At 39.0% G+C, this 15,448-nt stretch overlaps 1 protein-coding gene across 1 annotated transcript; it reads right to left on the minus strand.

The window, feature by feature from the left end:
• Positions 1 to 9: 9 nt before the first annotated feature.
• Positions 10 to 13,993, minus strand: TFG (TRK-fused gene; the record flags this gene model as incomplete). The annotated part of the gene is made up of 7 exons (XM_009075898.1): positions 10 to 71; positions 2,399 to 2,488; positions 6,480 to 6,620; positions 8,870 to 9,037; positions 10,730 to 10,876; positions 11,733 to 11,816; positions 13,699 to 13,993. Coding segments are annotated over 7 exons (987 nt in total), but the record flags the coding sequence as incomplete, so codon positions are not given.
• Between the last annotated feature and the right edge of the window lie 1,455 nt (positions 13,994 to 15,448).

Genomic DNA, 15,448 nt, shown 5'->3' on the forward strand with positions numbered 1-15,448 from the left:
CGGCGCTGCCGCCTGGCTGTACGCCGGGAACTGCTGCGCTTGCTGCGAGGGGGTCTGCTGCTGGCTGTAACCTGCTGGAAAGGCAAAGAACAGGGGGGTGAGAGACAGCAAAGAGCCGTGCGCGCCTGCAGAAAGACCCTGAGTCGCTTGTTTTCTGGATTTTTTTTTATATTTACAGTGACAAACGCAAAACGAGGCAGTAAGCACAGAAAAGGCAAACCAAGAGTGAACTGCTGTTTTCCTGCTTTCACATAAGCACACTGCTGCCTGGGTCTGCTGTGCCAGCATGGCACACGAGTATAAATAGTTTTCCCAAGACTGACAAGAAACGACAACAACAACAAAGAAAAAAGACAAGTAGCCTTTTACTTCATATTGCACGAAAAATAAAGTCTTCATTGGCAAATGAGGCACAATGCAAACCTTTCTCCCAAATCAAACCGCAAAATTAAACTGTCGTGAAAGTACTATCGGGGCCTAAAACAAATCACACCTTTGGTTAAATCATAGGTGTTTTCAGTTGTTTAGCATTTTCACAGGTGTTTTCAGTTCTTTAGTGTTAAATATGAAAAGGTTGTGCAGAACACAATACTTTAGTCCAAAACTTCCATTTAAACATGCCCCAAACTTGATTTTTTTTCCTGTATAAAACCAGCTTCCAAAGGGAGTTTCTCTTCTTGAAAGCTTTAAAATGGCACAGAGTCCTTTAATGAAGAAATAGCTACTTTTATCCATCACGAAACACACCTGCAGCTACTTGCAATGAAACCTCTCCAGTGACTGGGATCCTGTCAGCATTAAACACCAGACACACAAATTATTAAAAGTGCACAGCCCTAAATGGAAAGAGGAAGGGTAAGAATGCACTGGAGTAAACTCACCTTGAAACTGGGATCAAAATCTACTCTCGAGAGAAACCTCTGAAGGGTCCATTTTTACTACCATGTATAAAAATCCACACTGTTGGCCTAGTAGATCTACAAGAGTGGGAAGGGATCTTGCTCTTGGAAGACATGGATTTGAGAGGAGACAATACTCACGGGAACAAAAGCAAAACAACCAAAAAAATCCTATGACTCAACATTTTCAAAGGCTGCTGTCACTAGGTCCTTAAAAAAAGACTGTTTCTGACAGATTAGGTACATCTCCAGTAAGTCATGGATTAGGTGATGGTAGCACATTACTACAAAACAGATCAGAATTCTATTTTTCCCCCCACACTCAGGTTTTAAGCCTCATGAAAGTCAGATAGATGCTTCTGCTTCCAACAGGCTTGTTACTTCTTCTGAAATTATACTTCAGCAAGTCTGTCACTGTATTCTAATCACAAATACAGGGGTGAGAAATCTGCAGATACCATTTAGACTCAAACCAACCAGCTCTCACACAGTGCATAGGAACAAGGGCTGAGGCACAGATCTTTAGTCAATTGTTCTAGGGTTCTTATCCAAGCTAAACATGGAATTTCTTCATAAGCTCCGCAAATATTCTCATCTATATAAAAATTGATGTGCTCCCACTGTATATCTTGTGCACCAGGAAAAGGTCACACTGGCTCTGAGTCACTTAATGGGAGTCTTGTTTAGTTTAAGGAAGATTTTTAAAACAAGGAATGATAAATGCTTTGTATCCTTTTCTACAAGTATTAAGCAACATGCAATTCATTATCGAATCTGCTCTTACAGGTTCATCCCTGTACTTCATCTGCATTACCATATTCCTACCATATACTGTACATTATTAGATGTCAGCTACTTCTAAAGGAAGTAACCAAGTTCTGAAGTCAAGTTTATTTTGTGTATACACCAAAACCAGCTTTTCATATTTCACTGCACAGAAACCACTAGTGCACTAAAATATTCCTCAGTGAGAAGTCTACTGGCACTTTTACTTGAGGTATCAGCAAAATCAACAACTAAAAAAACCTGTCACTTGAAATTGTCTCTGAAATTTACAGTATTCATAATATCAAAGGATTTACTAAATGACAGCTACAAGCAGTGTTCATAGCATGAAGTTTTGCACATGGAGAACATTCTAGATGGAAAAAACATGGGCCATCTTTAGATACCTCTGATACTGAGGGAAGCTAAATTGGGATGTTTTCGTCACTTTCTTGCTAGAATCCCATGACTGCAGGTGATTCATTTTGCCTGCATTTCTAACCAGGCATTCTGCTGATTAATAATGAAGTCTGCTTTTGGGCACAATCAAGAAGGGCTGAGATACCAGAACTCTATTAATGACATAGCTCCAGTGTGTGCCAGTTCCCGTAAGGAACACTTGGGCAGCTCAGCACCCTGTGACCTGTCCCACAGGCTCAGGAACCGAAGCTCAGAGGGTTGGGCACTGCAAGAGAGGTTCTACAGCTGAACTGCTGTTGGAGAGAACTGCTTACCTGGGTACTGCACACCATACTGCTGCTGAGGCTGAGCCTGCGGCTGCTGACCAGGGTAACCAGGCTGCTGGTACTGCTGATACATCTGACCTGGGGATTAAAAACGTATTGAATTGAAGCCCAGTACCCTAGTTTATAAATACACAGAGAGCAATATCCTGACAGTTCAATAATCATAGAAACAAACCCTCTCATGACACGTAAAAACTTCAAAAAATCTGAACACAGTTTGTGTTTAAATATGTGATGTGTTCCACCTAATGACTAAGATCAAAGTGCGGGTTTTAGTTGCTGAACCATGATGTTCTGAAGACTAAATGATGGTTATTTATCTCCCACAGGATAAAGAGTTCTAATTTGATATGTGAGGCTTAGTATTTCACATTTTCAGAGGATGACAGAAGCTAGGCACCTTAGTTAGTGCCACTCTAGTGGGTAACACACCAGGAATCTTTAAATGTCTTCATAACTGCTCCAGAAATTACGCTGTAAATAAAGTACTTCAGAAGTTAAACATGTCCTCAGATTGTCTGTTTATATTAGGTTTTTAAGACCATTTCTGCAACAAAGTACTGTAAGCAGAGTGGTACATTATTTATGCTGACCACATTTTCCAGATAAGTCATCCATCTCTTAGCGTGGCCAAGTTTTCTTAAGAGACCCAGGAGTATACACCCGAAGCAAAAATAAAACCATACATTGTTAAGCTTGGGTAGTCCAAGTCAATGCTTATTTTTCCTAAATTCACTGTTTTCAATTTCTTGGCCAGAAGAGGCAGAATATTTGTTTAGGTGACCTATGGGCCGTGTTTAGGCTTCTGCTGTTTTTCAATTTAGTAACAGGCACAATCAAAGAACAAAAACAATTATCTGCCAAAACCAAAGCTTAGCTGAACTGCAGCAGACATGGAAACTTTACCATTATGAAGTGTTACTGTACTATTATTCGTTCTGCAAAGATCAGCAGAGTGTATAAATAGAGTGCAAACTCTATCTTCTGAGCTACACCAAGACAAAAGCAACTCGGCTCTCCTCCAAGTCCTCACACACCCCTTTGCACACCGCTTTAAAATAACTCCTTATTTCTTCTTCTATCTGCATTATCTGCAGCTGAAAGGAACAGCACTTTACATTTACAGTAAGGTGCTCAGAATACTTTATATTGGTGCATTTCCTCAAAACTTATTTGGCTTGCGATTGTTGTGGGATGATGAAAGTACTAAACACAAGGGCAGAAGAGAATATAAGCCTGTTAGCTTGCTAATTAAGAATGAGAAACTCAGAAAGTGTGCTTTCTGTTTCTTAAACTCATTTGTTATGAGGAAGTTCTGGGAGAATAACCAGCAGGCTGCCTGTCTTGGTATAATTACCTACGGGCTAACACAGAGACCACACCGGCACCTGCTGGAAAGTCTAGGCCAAGGGATAGGAAAGAAACAGCCTGGAGTTTTAGCAAAGCTTTCTGAGAAGGCTTGCTGTCTTCTCCTGGGTTGAAGTGTTAGTGAGGAACACAGAGGTGTTCAGTGCCGTTCAAGAAAACATTCTTAATTTACAGCCATGAATGCAGTCAGAGATCCTATGGGTCCTTAAACACACAGAGTTTTCCCACTCACTGGATTTTTACTCTGAAAACAATATGAACTACAGCATTAGGGTCTGGTTTTGTACTTAGCAGTGCTTATTGCAGTCAAGGATCTGCCAGCATTTACCATTGTTCCTGTGCACTGAAAAAGACATTTTAGCCTGATTCTGGATAAACACCATTTATGTATATTCACACAACATTCTTTTCCCTAGAAATCATGAAGTGCTTGTGTGAATGAGATTTTACATGTGTTTCAGCAAAGACTAAAAAAGTGTCCACTTCTGTGAATAATTGTTTCTCATGTGTGTTCCCACTGGCAGAAAAGCACAGGAACAGCACAAAAGCCAGAGCTATATTAAACCATCTTTGTTGTATTGATTTAATTCAAATTAGTCAATGCTTAAAAAAGAGAATGCTTAAAATGGAGAAAAGCCATTCAGCACACAGAAGAGGTGACTTGTTATTCACAAATAACAACAACCTAATAACCAATCAATCATCACAGCATCATTTACTGGCAAAGAATGCCATTAAAAAATAATCCCTGATATACCAGCATGACTGACACACCACTGGCATCACCAATTAACTTAAATCTTCAAAATACTGGGATGGTGATGGGGGGGGAAGCACAGTTTGGGGTGTTTGGTTTTTTCAAGGAGTGAACGAGTAATTTAAAACTAGTTTCTAACAAGAACCTGCTCTGCACCAGCAGTGCTGTTTATGTGAGCCAATCCCGCTGAAAACCTAACCATCCAAACCTGGTTCTGGCTTGGGGAATGGCCCCAAATTACCACTGGACTGAGGTGCCATCAAGCAGTCTCAAGTATGGAAAACTACTCCATGTTTCAAAGGCAAGTCTTTGAACACTTTGGAGAAAAATGTTTATGAAAAAACTCAGAGGCTGATAGTCATGCATACATTCCCCAGCTTTGGTAAGAGACTTATTTACCATATGCATACAATGTACAGCATAAGAACTCCTCCTAAGCTTTCTAATGCACAAAGACAAAAATGACTTCTGATCTCTTCCCAAAAACTGAACCATCATGATTTGCCCACAGAGTGAAGAAAATATAATCAATACTTAAAATACTTCAAACTTTCCTGGATGCAAGTTTAGAAAAATCATAACATCTACAATATCCTAGAGAACCTCCTTCCCAAGCAAGATGAGTTTTACTGAAACAAGGACTTCTTCCCTTCCCTGGTGTTAGCAGCTGTACAGGATTCCAGTGTAGTGCTGCTAGTGCTTTTAAGTGCTTCACTTCTTTGTTTCAGTTCTAATTTAACATCAACACTTAAAACTTCATACCTCACTGTAATAAAGTACAGTAAAAAAACTAAATTCATAAAATGCAACTTCAGTAGCTGAGTGTATTTTGTGAATATTAAGTTTTCTGTCTGCCAACAGAAGAACCTGAAGCACTTTTTTCTGAAACTTCCACACAGTTCTATCTTTGAGGTACAAAGATGTCTCTTGCTGTGTTATAAAAGTCTTAGGGAGATAAGTCAAAAATAAAAAGGCTGAAAGCAGCAAAGAAGTGTTTCATAAGCTCCAGTAACCAACAGTATTCATGCCTGATTAAAAATTACACTTAACTACCAGTTGCTCAAATCCTCTGCTCAATCAAAATATTACTTATGCCCTTCAGGCAAGACAGTGCAAGTGACTATTGATACTGTGACCACCCTCTCACCCATGTCAGCATATAAAGCAGCACAGGGCTGTAACTTGTGCCTACACTAGCACAGAAACAAATTCTACTTTATACAGAAGTAAAATATCAAAGTAAGTTATTCCACGGACAGTTTAATTGCGAACTGTGCAGGTCTGAAGGCTCAGTGCTCTTAGAAAATAGCAATAGAAAAAATTGATGCCCAAATGTAGCCAGCCTCTGAATAGGTTAATTTTGAGAAGTCAAATAACATCTAAGAGGACACAGTGCAAACAAATCTGAATACCAGAGTTAAGTACTTAAGTTTCAAAGGAGAGGCTCCCAGGGGTTACACAGGAAATATGCATATAGTGTAGTTACAAGGTTTAACCTGACTAGCACAGAGCCATACATGAAAAAAAAGCAATTAAATAATGCCTCCATTCTGTCAGACAGAAATGATGAGTAAACAACATTTTAATTCATAGTGGACAAGTCAACAAATTGTTAGTTGAGTGAAAGCTCGACAACACACAGTGCATGATAAACACCAAGATTTTCAGATAGCTTTAAAGCACAGAGTATAGAAATCTGCCTTACAGCAAAGCAAGCGCAGATGCAAGCAGAAAAGAGCATCATGAAAATTCTCATGTCACACCATCTACCCTTGCAAATGGAGCCACAGCTCCATCTGCTGTTTCTGTATCGAACAGCATGTGAGGACAAAGCTCTGCCTAGTGGCACACGTGAAGCTGTAGCTTGGTATTTGGGTCTGCTCGTTGAAGTCGGATTCAGACACCATCGCTCAGATTTAAACAGCAGAAAAGCACACTGCTTACCTTCCACCTGACCTGTCTGTGGCTGTGTCCCAGGGTACGTTGCCTGCTGTGCCTGAACACCAGGAGGGTGAGCTGCAGAGGAGGAGGAAGCAATGCTGTCTGGTGTTCCCGATCGCTCTTCTGCAGGGGCACTGGGTGGTCCTAGAGAGGCAAGGACAAAATACGGTATGTGAAATAGCAGAGTTTGAATAAGAAAGTCTAATAGAAGATCACTCCCTTGCAATGTTTTTAACATTTTCTCCAGTTTTCCACAGATTTACATCTCAGTGTCATACCCAAGCTAATACTAAATATAGATTTACATATCTAAACTTTCCTTTCAAAATATTTGGGGGGGGAATTGTCCACGGGTCTCTGGGCCACTCAGATTTTGTTCTTCTGAGGAACCTGACCTATTTGTGGGATAAAACTCTTCATGCCAACATATTTTTTCCAACAGCTTCAAGCATTAACCTTGCCCAAGTACACTTGAAACTTGCTACATTTGGACAGAACAGGCACTTAGGTGCCTATTCTTTCTCATCTGGAGCAAAGGTGAAAGAAAGGCTGCATGGAACTATTCAAATGCATTAGTGTTTTACTGTGAACCACATGGACCAGGCAACAAAGTCTTTTACCAACAGTGGCATGTGAACAGAAAACCTCCAAAGAAGGTTTTAAAATCACACTCCCAGACAGGATATGGCAGGCTTCAGTCTAAAAGCAATTGTCTGCTTTCCTATTCAGGAAATATTCCAGCTGGCACCTAAAGACAGCATGGAAACAAGGCATTCACATTTCCTCTACATTCGTGAGAAGTTCTGAAACATGCATGTGAACAACTATAATATACAGCAATTTAATGCAAAATTTTCTGGTAGAAATAAGGGAGCTTTAACCTGAATCTTTTTCAGCTCTTAACTATGCTATGAAACACTACTTTCAGATACAGGCTTAAAGTTAAGCACAAGTATTAGAATTGCTGCCAATTCATTTGCAATTTTAAGAATGTTATATTTCCACAATATAAATATGCATCAAACAAGCCTCTGATTGTGTTTTCATGTTACCCTTATTAGGGGGAAAATTTATCAAATCTGACTACTTCTAGATTTGCCTTTATATGTGTATCTGCAGGATTACAGCTTTAGAAATGAGATTTCTTATATCCTGCTTAAAGACCCTTCTATGGAGTTCTTTGTACATTCAAAGCATGGTCAAGTCAGTTCACTCTATCAGAAGAATTATGGAGACACAAATGTTGAAGTACCACTGATGCTATAATCAAAGCATTAACTGACACTGACAAAACCACTCCTTCGAAAGTCATCTCAAATTTTCTGCTAGTTGTACTTCCTATTCTGCCACTTACTTGTTCAGATAACCCACTGCAAGTTTTCTAGTACTATCAAACCTTTATCTGGTTTGTGAAATAACCGTGGAGGAAGAGGTCACTCTATAGATCTGATCCACAGACCAATACCTCAATCTGAAGTCACCCACTATCTGTGGGGAAAACTTTGGATCCTGCACAGTCACAATTACACAGCGCAGATCTATTCCTATTACTTTACCCTTTTTCCAAGACAGCCATACTGTAGAAACAAGCTCATTACTATTCACTTGGTCTGAAGTTGAGAGTACACAGCAAATCCTGTTAGAAAACAGCTGTTTTAATTGCATGTTTCAGTGGTACATTAAACCTTTCCAGGCTCACGTGGATTCTGCACAAAATCACTTCTCTATATTCTGCATCTCACTCCCTATCACATTCTACATTGCTTTTCTAGCTTCAGTTATTCTGTCTTAAATTGACTGAATTCAGTTCAGTATAATCAGTTTTTATGTTTAGCATTCTACCACTAGGGCAAACAGCCACCATATCAACTCTTCAAGAATAAACATAATTCAGACAAGTTTGTTATTCCTTTCTGTTAACAGTCAAAAAGTTGACACTATTTTCTTGTGAAATGAAACAGAGAAGAGGTGAGGTTGTATAAACCATCCTGACTGACCCAAACAGCAGAAGCCCAAGCCAAGAACATGAACTGCAAGATCAAGCCCTAAGGCAAAGCAAGGATACTGTTTTTCTATCACTGACAGATACCAATTAAGCTAATGTATACAATAGCTTTAAATAATTCAAATAAAACAATTTTAAGTCAATTTCCTACTCCAAGCTAAAACACAATGTTAAAATCCAGAGGAACACTTCCAACATTTTGTATATAAAAGTTAGTAAACACAGTTATAACACCTTAACAGAGGAAGTTTTAGAATTCCAAAAAGAAATAATGAACACAGAATACAATCTAATACATCCAAAAATCCAAATGCTTTGTTACAAATCAAGATCTGAGTCACTGGCTATGAACAGGTTTAGCTTTCCCTTTCATGAGCCATATCCTTACCTGACACCTGGTCATCTGTCAAGCCAAATGCTGACATGACATTCTTGCTGATTTCATCCTGGTTCTTCAGCGGATCGAAGGCAGACATGCTTGCTGCTATAACTTGAGTGGATGGCTTAACACCAGCATCAGCAGCAGCAGGCTTTTCTTCCCTACCATCCACAGCATCTACAGAAGAAAATGCCCAGTTATTAGCTCTCAACAACTGAAACACCACCACACACACATACAGCACTACAGTAACTTTAAAACTGTATAGCTTTTTTTAAATGTTTGAACTGTTACGCTTATGTTAGGATAACTGTGATGAAACAGTGATGTATCTGACACCATCATGAATTTTAAAGCTTAGGTTTCATTGCACAGTTGCGATGAATCATAAAGCTTAGGTTTCATTGCACAGTTGCTTAAAGCACACTAACACTGTGGAGTTTGATTATCATGCATCACTTGTTCTGAAATTCAAAGACACAAGGCTCCTGCCTCGAACAAATTGTTCTGATACAACTTGCCTACAAAGAATAGAAAATTAAGAAAACTTACAGGATAGGTTCCAATTTATTAGGGTGTTTTATCAACTGCAGTTTCTGTTTTGTGCTCTACCTTTCCCTCTAATCCTTCCTAAACTGATGGGTGAAGTTGTATCTTTGCAACTATACGTTAACTGAATCACTCAGAAACACCTAATACAGTGCTACATTTTCTCTAAAAACAAACAACTGCAGGTAGGTAACAGACTGGCTAGTTTTGTTTACACTCTAAGAACAACACATTAATCTCCTTCCAAATAGTTTATAACCAGAATCCATGGTATTCCACTGAAATTAGTCATTACATATATTGTAGGAACAGGGCTGGGATTTTTATAAACAACAAAACCAATAAAACTTTGAAGTGTAAAATATAAAAGCAGAATTTTCTAAATGGAAAATGATGTCCTTCATTCATCTCTTTACTCGGAGCTCTGTACTCCATGACTTTTTATTGTTATTTTCTGTGTCCAGCTAACCCAAAATCTGTAGCTAAGCACACAGAGGTATAGTGTTTACAGTACACCAGTCCTAAGCTAGGCAATCAATACCTCAAAACTGTGAGAATAAGACTTTCTTTCCTGTTTTGCCCTCCCCCAATAATCCTTTCCCACTCCTACCTGCACCCTTGTGCTGCTTACCCTGAGACAGCTCTGATGCTGGTCTGAGCTCAAAATGTGTGGATTCAATTTCCTAACCTGGCAAAAAAAGTGGATATAATTTTTGCTGAATTCACTTTTTCCTGTTTTAGTGAATCGAACTTGCTTAGCAACACAAGAGAAGCACCAGAGCTAGCCCAAAGTAAGCAGTGGGAGTACTCAACTGGGAGGAAGAACTCTTCAGCAACAACAAACTAGTAATTTGGCTAAAACCCCTCACCAAACATTGTTGTGATTCACAAGTGTTAGTTACAGTGTTTTCATCCACTGCAACAAAAATTCAGAACCACAGAACCGTCAAGATTGGAGGAGATAAGATCATTGAATCCAACCATTAACCTGCCACTCTGTTGTAACCCCTAAATCATATCCTCCAAGTGTCAGATCCAGGTGCCTCTTAAGCACTTTCAAGGATGGTGACTATCACCTCCTGGGCAATCTATTCCAGTGCCTGACTTTGAAGTTTCATTCCTAAATTAGCTTAATGCCTGACTCCAGATAACTCAAAAATTCTGCCTCTGAAATAACTGAAGCATTAAAAATTCAGTTCTGAGCCAGCAAGCAACACTCAAGCATGATCTCAACCAGTATTCAAGCCTCTAATTTTCACTTTGTTAAACAGCACACAACTCTGCAAATCAAACCAAACAACCCTTTGCCAGGCTGCCTACCACTCTCAGGCAGACTCGTGGAAAGCCCTGGTTCCGCTGGGGGCTCTAAACAGTCCAGTAAACGATTGACTTTATTACGAAGTTCTATCAGCTCTCGACGCAGGTATTTCACCTGATTAGATTCTAGAGGTCTTGGTTGTCCGTTCACTGCAAAACAGCAATTAGATAAACTTAGTAATGCAGTAACATTTTGACATTCAATTTAAGATCTGTAAAAAAAAAGTTCCCAACTTTTACTTGACTGTAGCATCATCCTCCTCTGTGGAGTTTAAAGTGACAAAATTTAGTCCATAGAGACTGAATTCCTTCTAGAGTTTACTGTTCCTTTAATACAATCTCAGTTCAGCAAAATCTACAGTACCAGAGCAAAGTCCACAGGAAGTTTACTCATTTCCATGAAAATACCCTGAATAATACAGACACTACAAATGGTTGTGGAAAGCTGCTCCAATTCATGAACACAGTCAGCGTCCAAGTCAAAGGCAGTCGCTATTCCTTGGAACTATGTGCTAAGTTACCAATAGCATGCTGAAAATAAAGAACTGTTTTATACATAGGCCAAAAGATAAATGTTAAGACCTATCCAACTTCAAGCAATTAATGTTAGATTTTAGCACTGTACTAGTAACACTGCAATATAATAGCCACCTTAAATTTCTCATGCACCTGTGAAGAAAATCCCACAAATGCTAGAGAGTGGAAGTTAACATGGAAAATAACATTAAGAAAAAAAACCCACTGACTGCACATGTATGGATCTATGTCAAATGCTTTGAGCAATCTTAGAAAAAGAAATAGTTTAAGTTTCCCTAAGTTCAGACATCTCATGAAACACATCAAGAGAGAAAAATCATGTATTAATTCAGTATTTTTAACTTACTGATTGCACTTGCTTCACCTTCTGAGGTGACAAAGTTTTTGTACCTTCCGGTGTAGCCCACTGCCCGAATTTTAACAAACATTATTTTTTTAAGAAAAGAAAAATACAATCTTCTGTACCTACCAAACAATGTCAGCTTCAGTATCCTACTGCATTGAATTGCAAAGGAAAGATCGGAGCTATCAAAAATTGTTATAAGATCTCCATCTATAAAGAACAAGAAAAGTTACATTAAAATCAAAGCCTGTGACTTCATGCTAGGACAGAAGTGTTACTTCATGGCTCAAAAATAACTTCCCTTATTTGATTGTGAAGTCACTAGGAAAAGTGTTTATTATTTTAGTGCACGAGTCAGTGTGCAGAGGGTAAGACAGAAGCATTATGGGCTCCAGAAGGGAACATTCTGATATTTAGCCTTTGAAAGTTCCATATAGCTCATCATTCTTTCATCTTTACATATAGGATGAAACATTTGAGCTTGAAGTTCACAAAGTTCAACACCAGAAAGAAAGACGCTGCCAGTTAAAAGTTAAATGCCTATTCCAAGTGGCTCTGAAACTGAAACTGTGCTGTTCTTGAACAGACAGGAGAGTCAAAGGGATGGCACAAGCCAATCCCAACTCAGTTTTTTTTTAAAAAATACATATACAGCAACAGGGGAAAATTTTAAGTGACTAGAACACTTCCTCAGGTTATATTCAGAACACATGGTGCGAGACTGTTTTTCAACACCGGAATAATAATAAAGTTCCTGGGTAAAAGTGAATAGTAAAGATACCTATCAGCTTTAACACATGAATAGGAATGAAGACATGAAGATGCCAAAGTAGTCAGAAGAAAACTTTTCTCTCGCACAGTAATTTGATACAAAGTCACAACTCTTAGGCATTGCTTTCTTGCAGTCAGATTTAAGAGGAACTCCCACCCTGATGCATCATAATAAATTTGCACATTGCCATCAGCCACAAGATATTAGAACTGTTTGGGATCCTTTATTCTTAAGATACAAAAAACTACACATAAAGCACTGAACACCCTAAATACTATTAATACTCCAATGAGATACCAAGTTCCCATTATGTCTGCTCTCAGCATTTGTAACCTGAGTCAAGAAAACCCACATTAACATCTTTACTTACTCAACAAAATTAAAAACAAAACAAGACTCCTCTTTGGCAGGACAGATTTTCCTCTGTTTTAACATACTCAACAGATTATTAATAGTTTAAATTAAAAACAAATACTATTAATACTCCAATGAGATACCAAGTTCCCATTATGTCTGCTCTCAGCATTTGTAACCTGAGTCAAGAAAACCCACATTAACATCTTTACTTACTCAACAAAATTAAAAACAAAACAAGACTCCTCTTTGGCAGGACAGATTTTCCTCTGTTTTAACATACTCAACAGATTATTAATAGTTTAAATTAAAAACAAAACATGTACTGCTGGAAGGGACACCTTCAGAAGCAACAGCGTTAGACAAATGACACACAGCTTGGAACAAAGCCAACTCCAGGCTACCAATGTGCCTCCCTAAAACACTGTTACAAGGAGGCTCTGTGGACAGACACAGAAACAGGTTTTTCATTACAGATTACTGCCTAAAAATTCCGAGCATGCATAAATTCCCTATGCATTGGTGACAAAGTGCAAACTGTATATAACTTATGGTTAAAATCTTCAAAAAAATTAATGTTTCAGTATGAATTGTCATAAAATACATGACAACCAGTCAAAAACAGCTGAAAATTTTAAGACCTACATATTCCATCATGCCTGACTAGAAGTAACACTACTGCAATGGAAGGTCTTTAGTATAGTACCATTAATAACAATACCTGTCAGTCTTCAAAGAAGTTGCTTTTTAACAAACCATAATTATAAATCCTAACAAACTGATGGCATATAATTTTCAAGTTTTCCTGAAAAAAATATTGTCTCCAACGATTTTTTTATATCCTATGTCCTGTTACTGCTTGCATAATCTCAGAAGACACTGGTGATAGCAATATCAGTCATGGATTCTATGAGCAGAGACTAGAAAGTATCTACTACTAAAGGCTACAAAACCCTACTAGGCAACCTGCTCCAGTGACACACTGCCCCTCCTGGCCAAAACTCAGGCTCAAGCTCTCAAACTGCGGTTTATGACTGCTGCCATCTGGTGCTACTGAAAACGGTTCAGATTCAATGGTCACTGCAACTGCAACACTCAGCTGGAGGCTGCCATTAGCTCTGCCCTCAGTCTCCTTTTCATCACAGTGAACAAGCCCAGCTCCCTTCCATGCTCCCTGGAGGGCCCAAGGCCCCTCACTGTCATCACCACACTCTGCTGGACCCTCTTCAGCTCTTCCAAACAAAGCTCTTCCGTAACAAAGCTTAGACAATCAGACCACAAATTCTATGAAAATTAAAAGAGACTTTTTTCTTTCGCAGAAGAGAGGGGTGGGGTGGGGTGTGTGTTCCCTCCAACTAAAAACACTTCCTCCAGCTTTTCAGTAATCTCTTCTTAATACTGATAGCAACACCATATGATATCCACTGGTACCTTAACACAAAGCCCTTCTATTCATTATTCTTGTGGTCACACACTAAATTATAAATACTTCTCTTGGCAACCCACAACACTAGCAGACCAGCTTATAATGCTTTTCTGTCATAGAATCATAGAATCAACCGGGTTGGAAAAGACCTCAAAGATCGAGTCCAACCCTACCATCATTACTAGACCATGGCACTAAGTGCCACATCCAGTCTCATCACCACCTCCCTGGGCAGCCCATTCCAATGCCTGACTACTCTCTCTGTAAAAAAATCTTTTCCTAATATCCAACCTAACCCTGCCCTGGCAGAGCTTGAGTCTGTGCCCTCTTGTCCTACTGCTGGTTGCCCGGGAGAAGAGACCAACCCCCACCTGACTACAAACTCCTTTCAGGGAGTTGTAGAGGGCAAAAAAGTCTCCCTTGTGCCTCCCCTAACCAGTCATACCAGTCAATACTCAGATTCACTGTCTGAGCAAAGGTGCATGTTCTACACAGTCCTGCAGAGCAAAACGAAAATGTACTTCAACACACGTTTTACGTGGATTAGTGTCACTCAGAAGAACTAAGATCGTTCCATCTTATTCTCCCTTACCTATTTTAACCTGAAGGCATTAAGAATAATAATGACTACATTTTCTATTTTAAATTGTTAGCAGAAATAAAAGGCTGAGCGGTACCAAATACAGAATCTTGCAAGATGCCAAGTCAGTTCTATGGCTCCTCTTGACAGCCATCAAACTATTACCCAAGTAGAGTATATGCTAGGATTCAGAAGGTATGGTTATGTCAAGCCATACAAAAGTCTGACAATTTAAGTATATCAGAATTGCTAACAAACTTTTCATCTTAAGGAATGTTAATGAAGCTTTATTTCTGTTACCATGACATAGATGGAATTACAAAATGCTAATTATTTTCTACAGGAAAGTAAAACAGACTTTCCTTTGCTTTCCCTCCTAATTTTATTCTTTTAGGAACTTATCTTTCTCTATTTTACCAGGGACATAGCTTTCCCTTTCTATAATTTCCCATCTATCCTAAATATTCTTTGCTATGCCAACCGTAATTTTTACCTTTTGTATAAAATAGTGACTCCATTAACTAACCAATGGACTGCAAAGTATTTTAGCATTAATTCAGCATCGCAATGGGGCAGAGCAACTGATATCATCAACCTGGACTTACGCAAAGCATTTGACACTGTCCTGCATGAGATCCTTGTCTCTAAATTAGAGAGCCATGGATTTGATGGGTGGATCCCCCTGGATAAAGAACTGGCTGGATGGTTGC

Source organism: Acanthisitta chloris, unplaced genomic scaffold (assembly GCF_000695815.1).
Source record: "Acanthisitta chloris isolate BGI_N310 unplaced genomic scaffold, ASM69581v1 scaffold6800, whole genome shotgun sequence".
Classification (NCBI taxonomy): Eukaryota; Metazoa; Chordata; class Aves; order Passeriformes; family Acanthisittidae; genus Acanthisitta; species Acanthisitta chloris.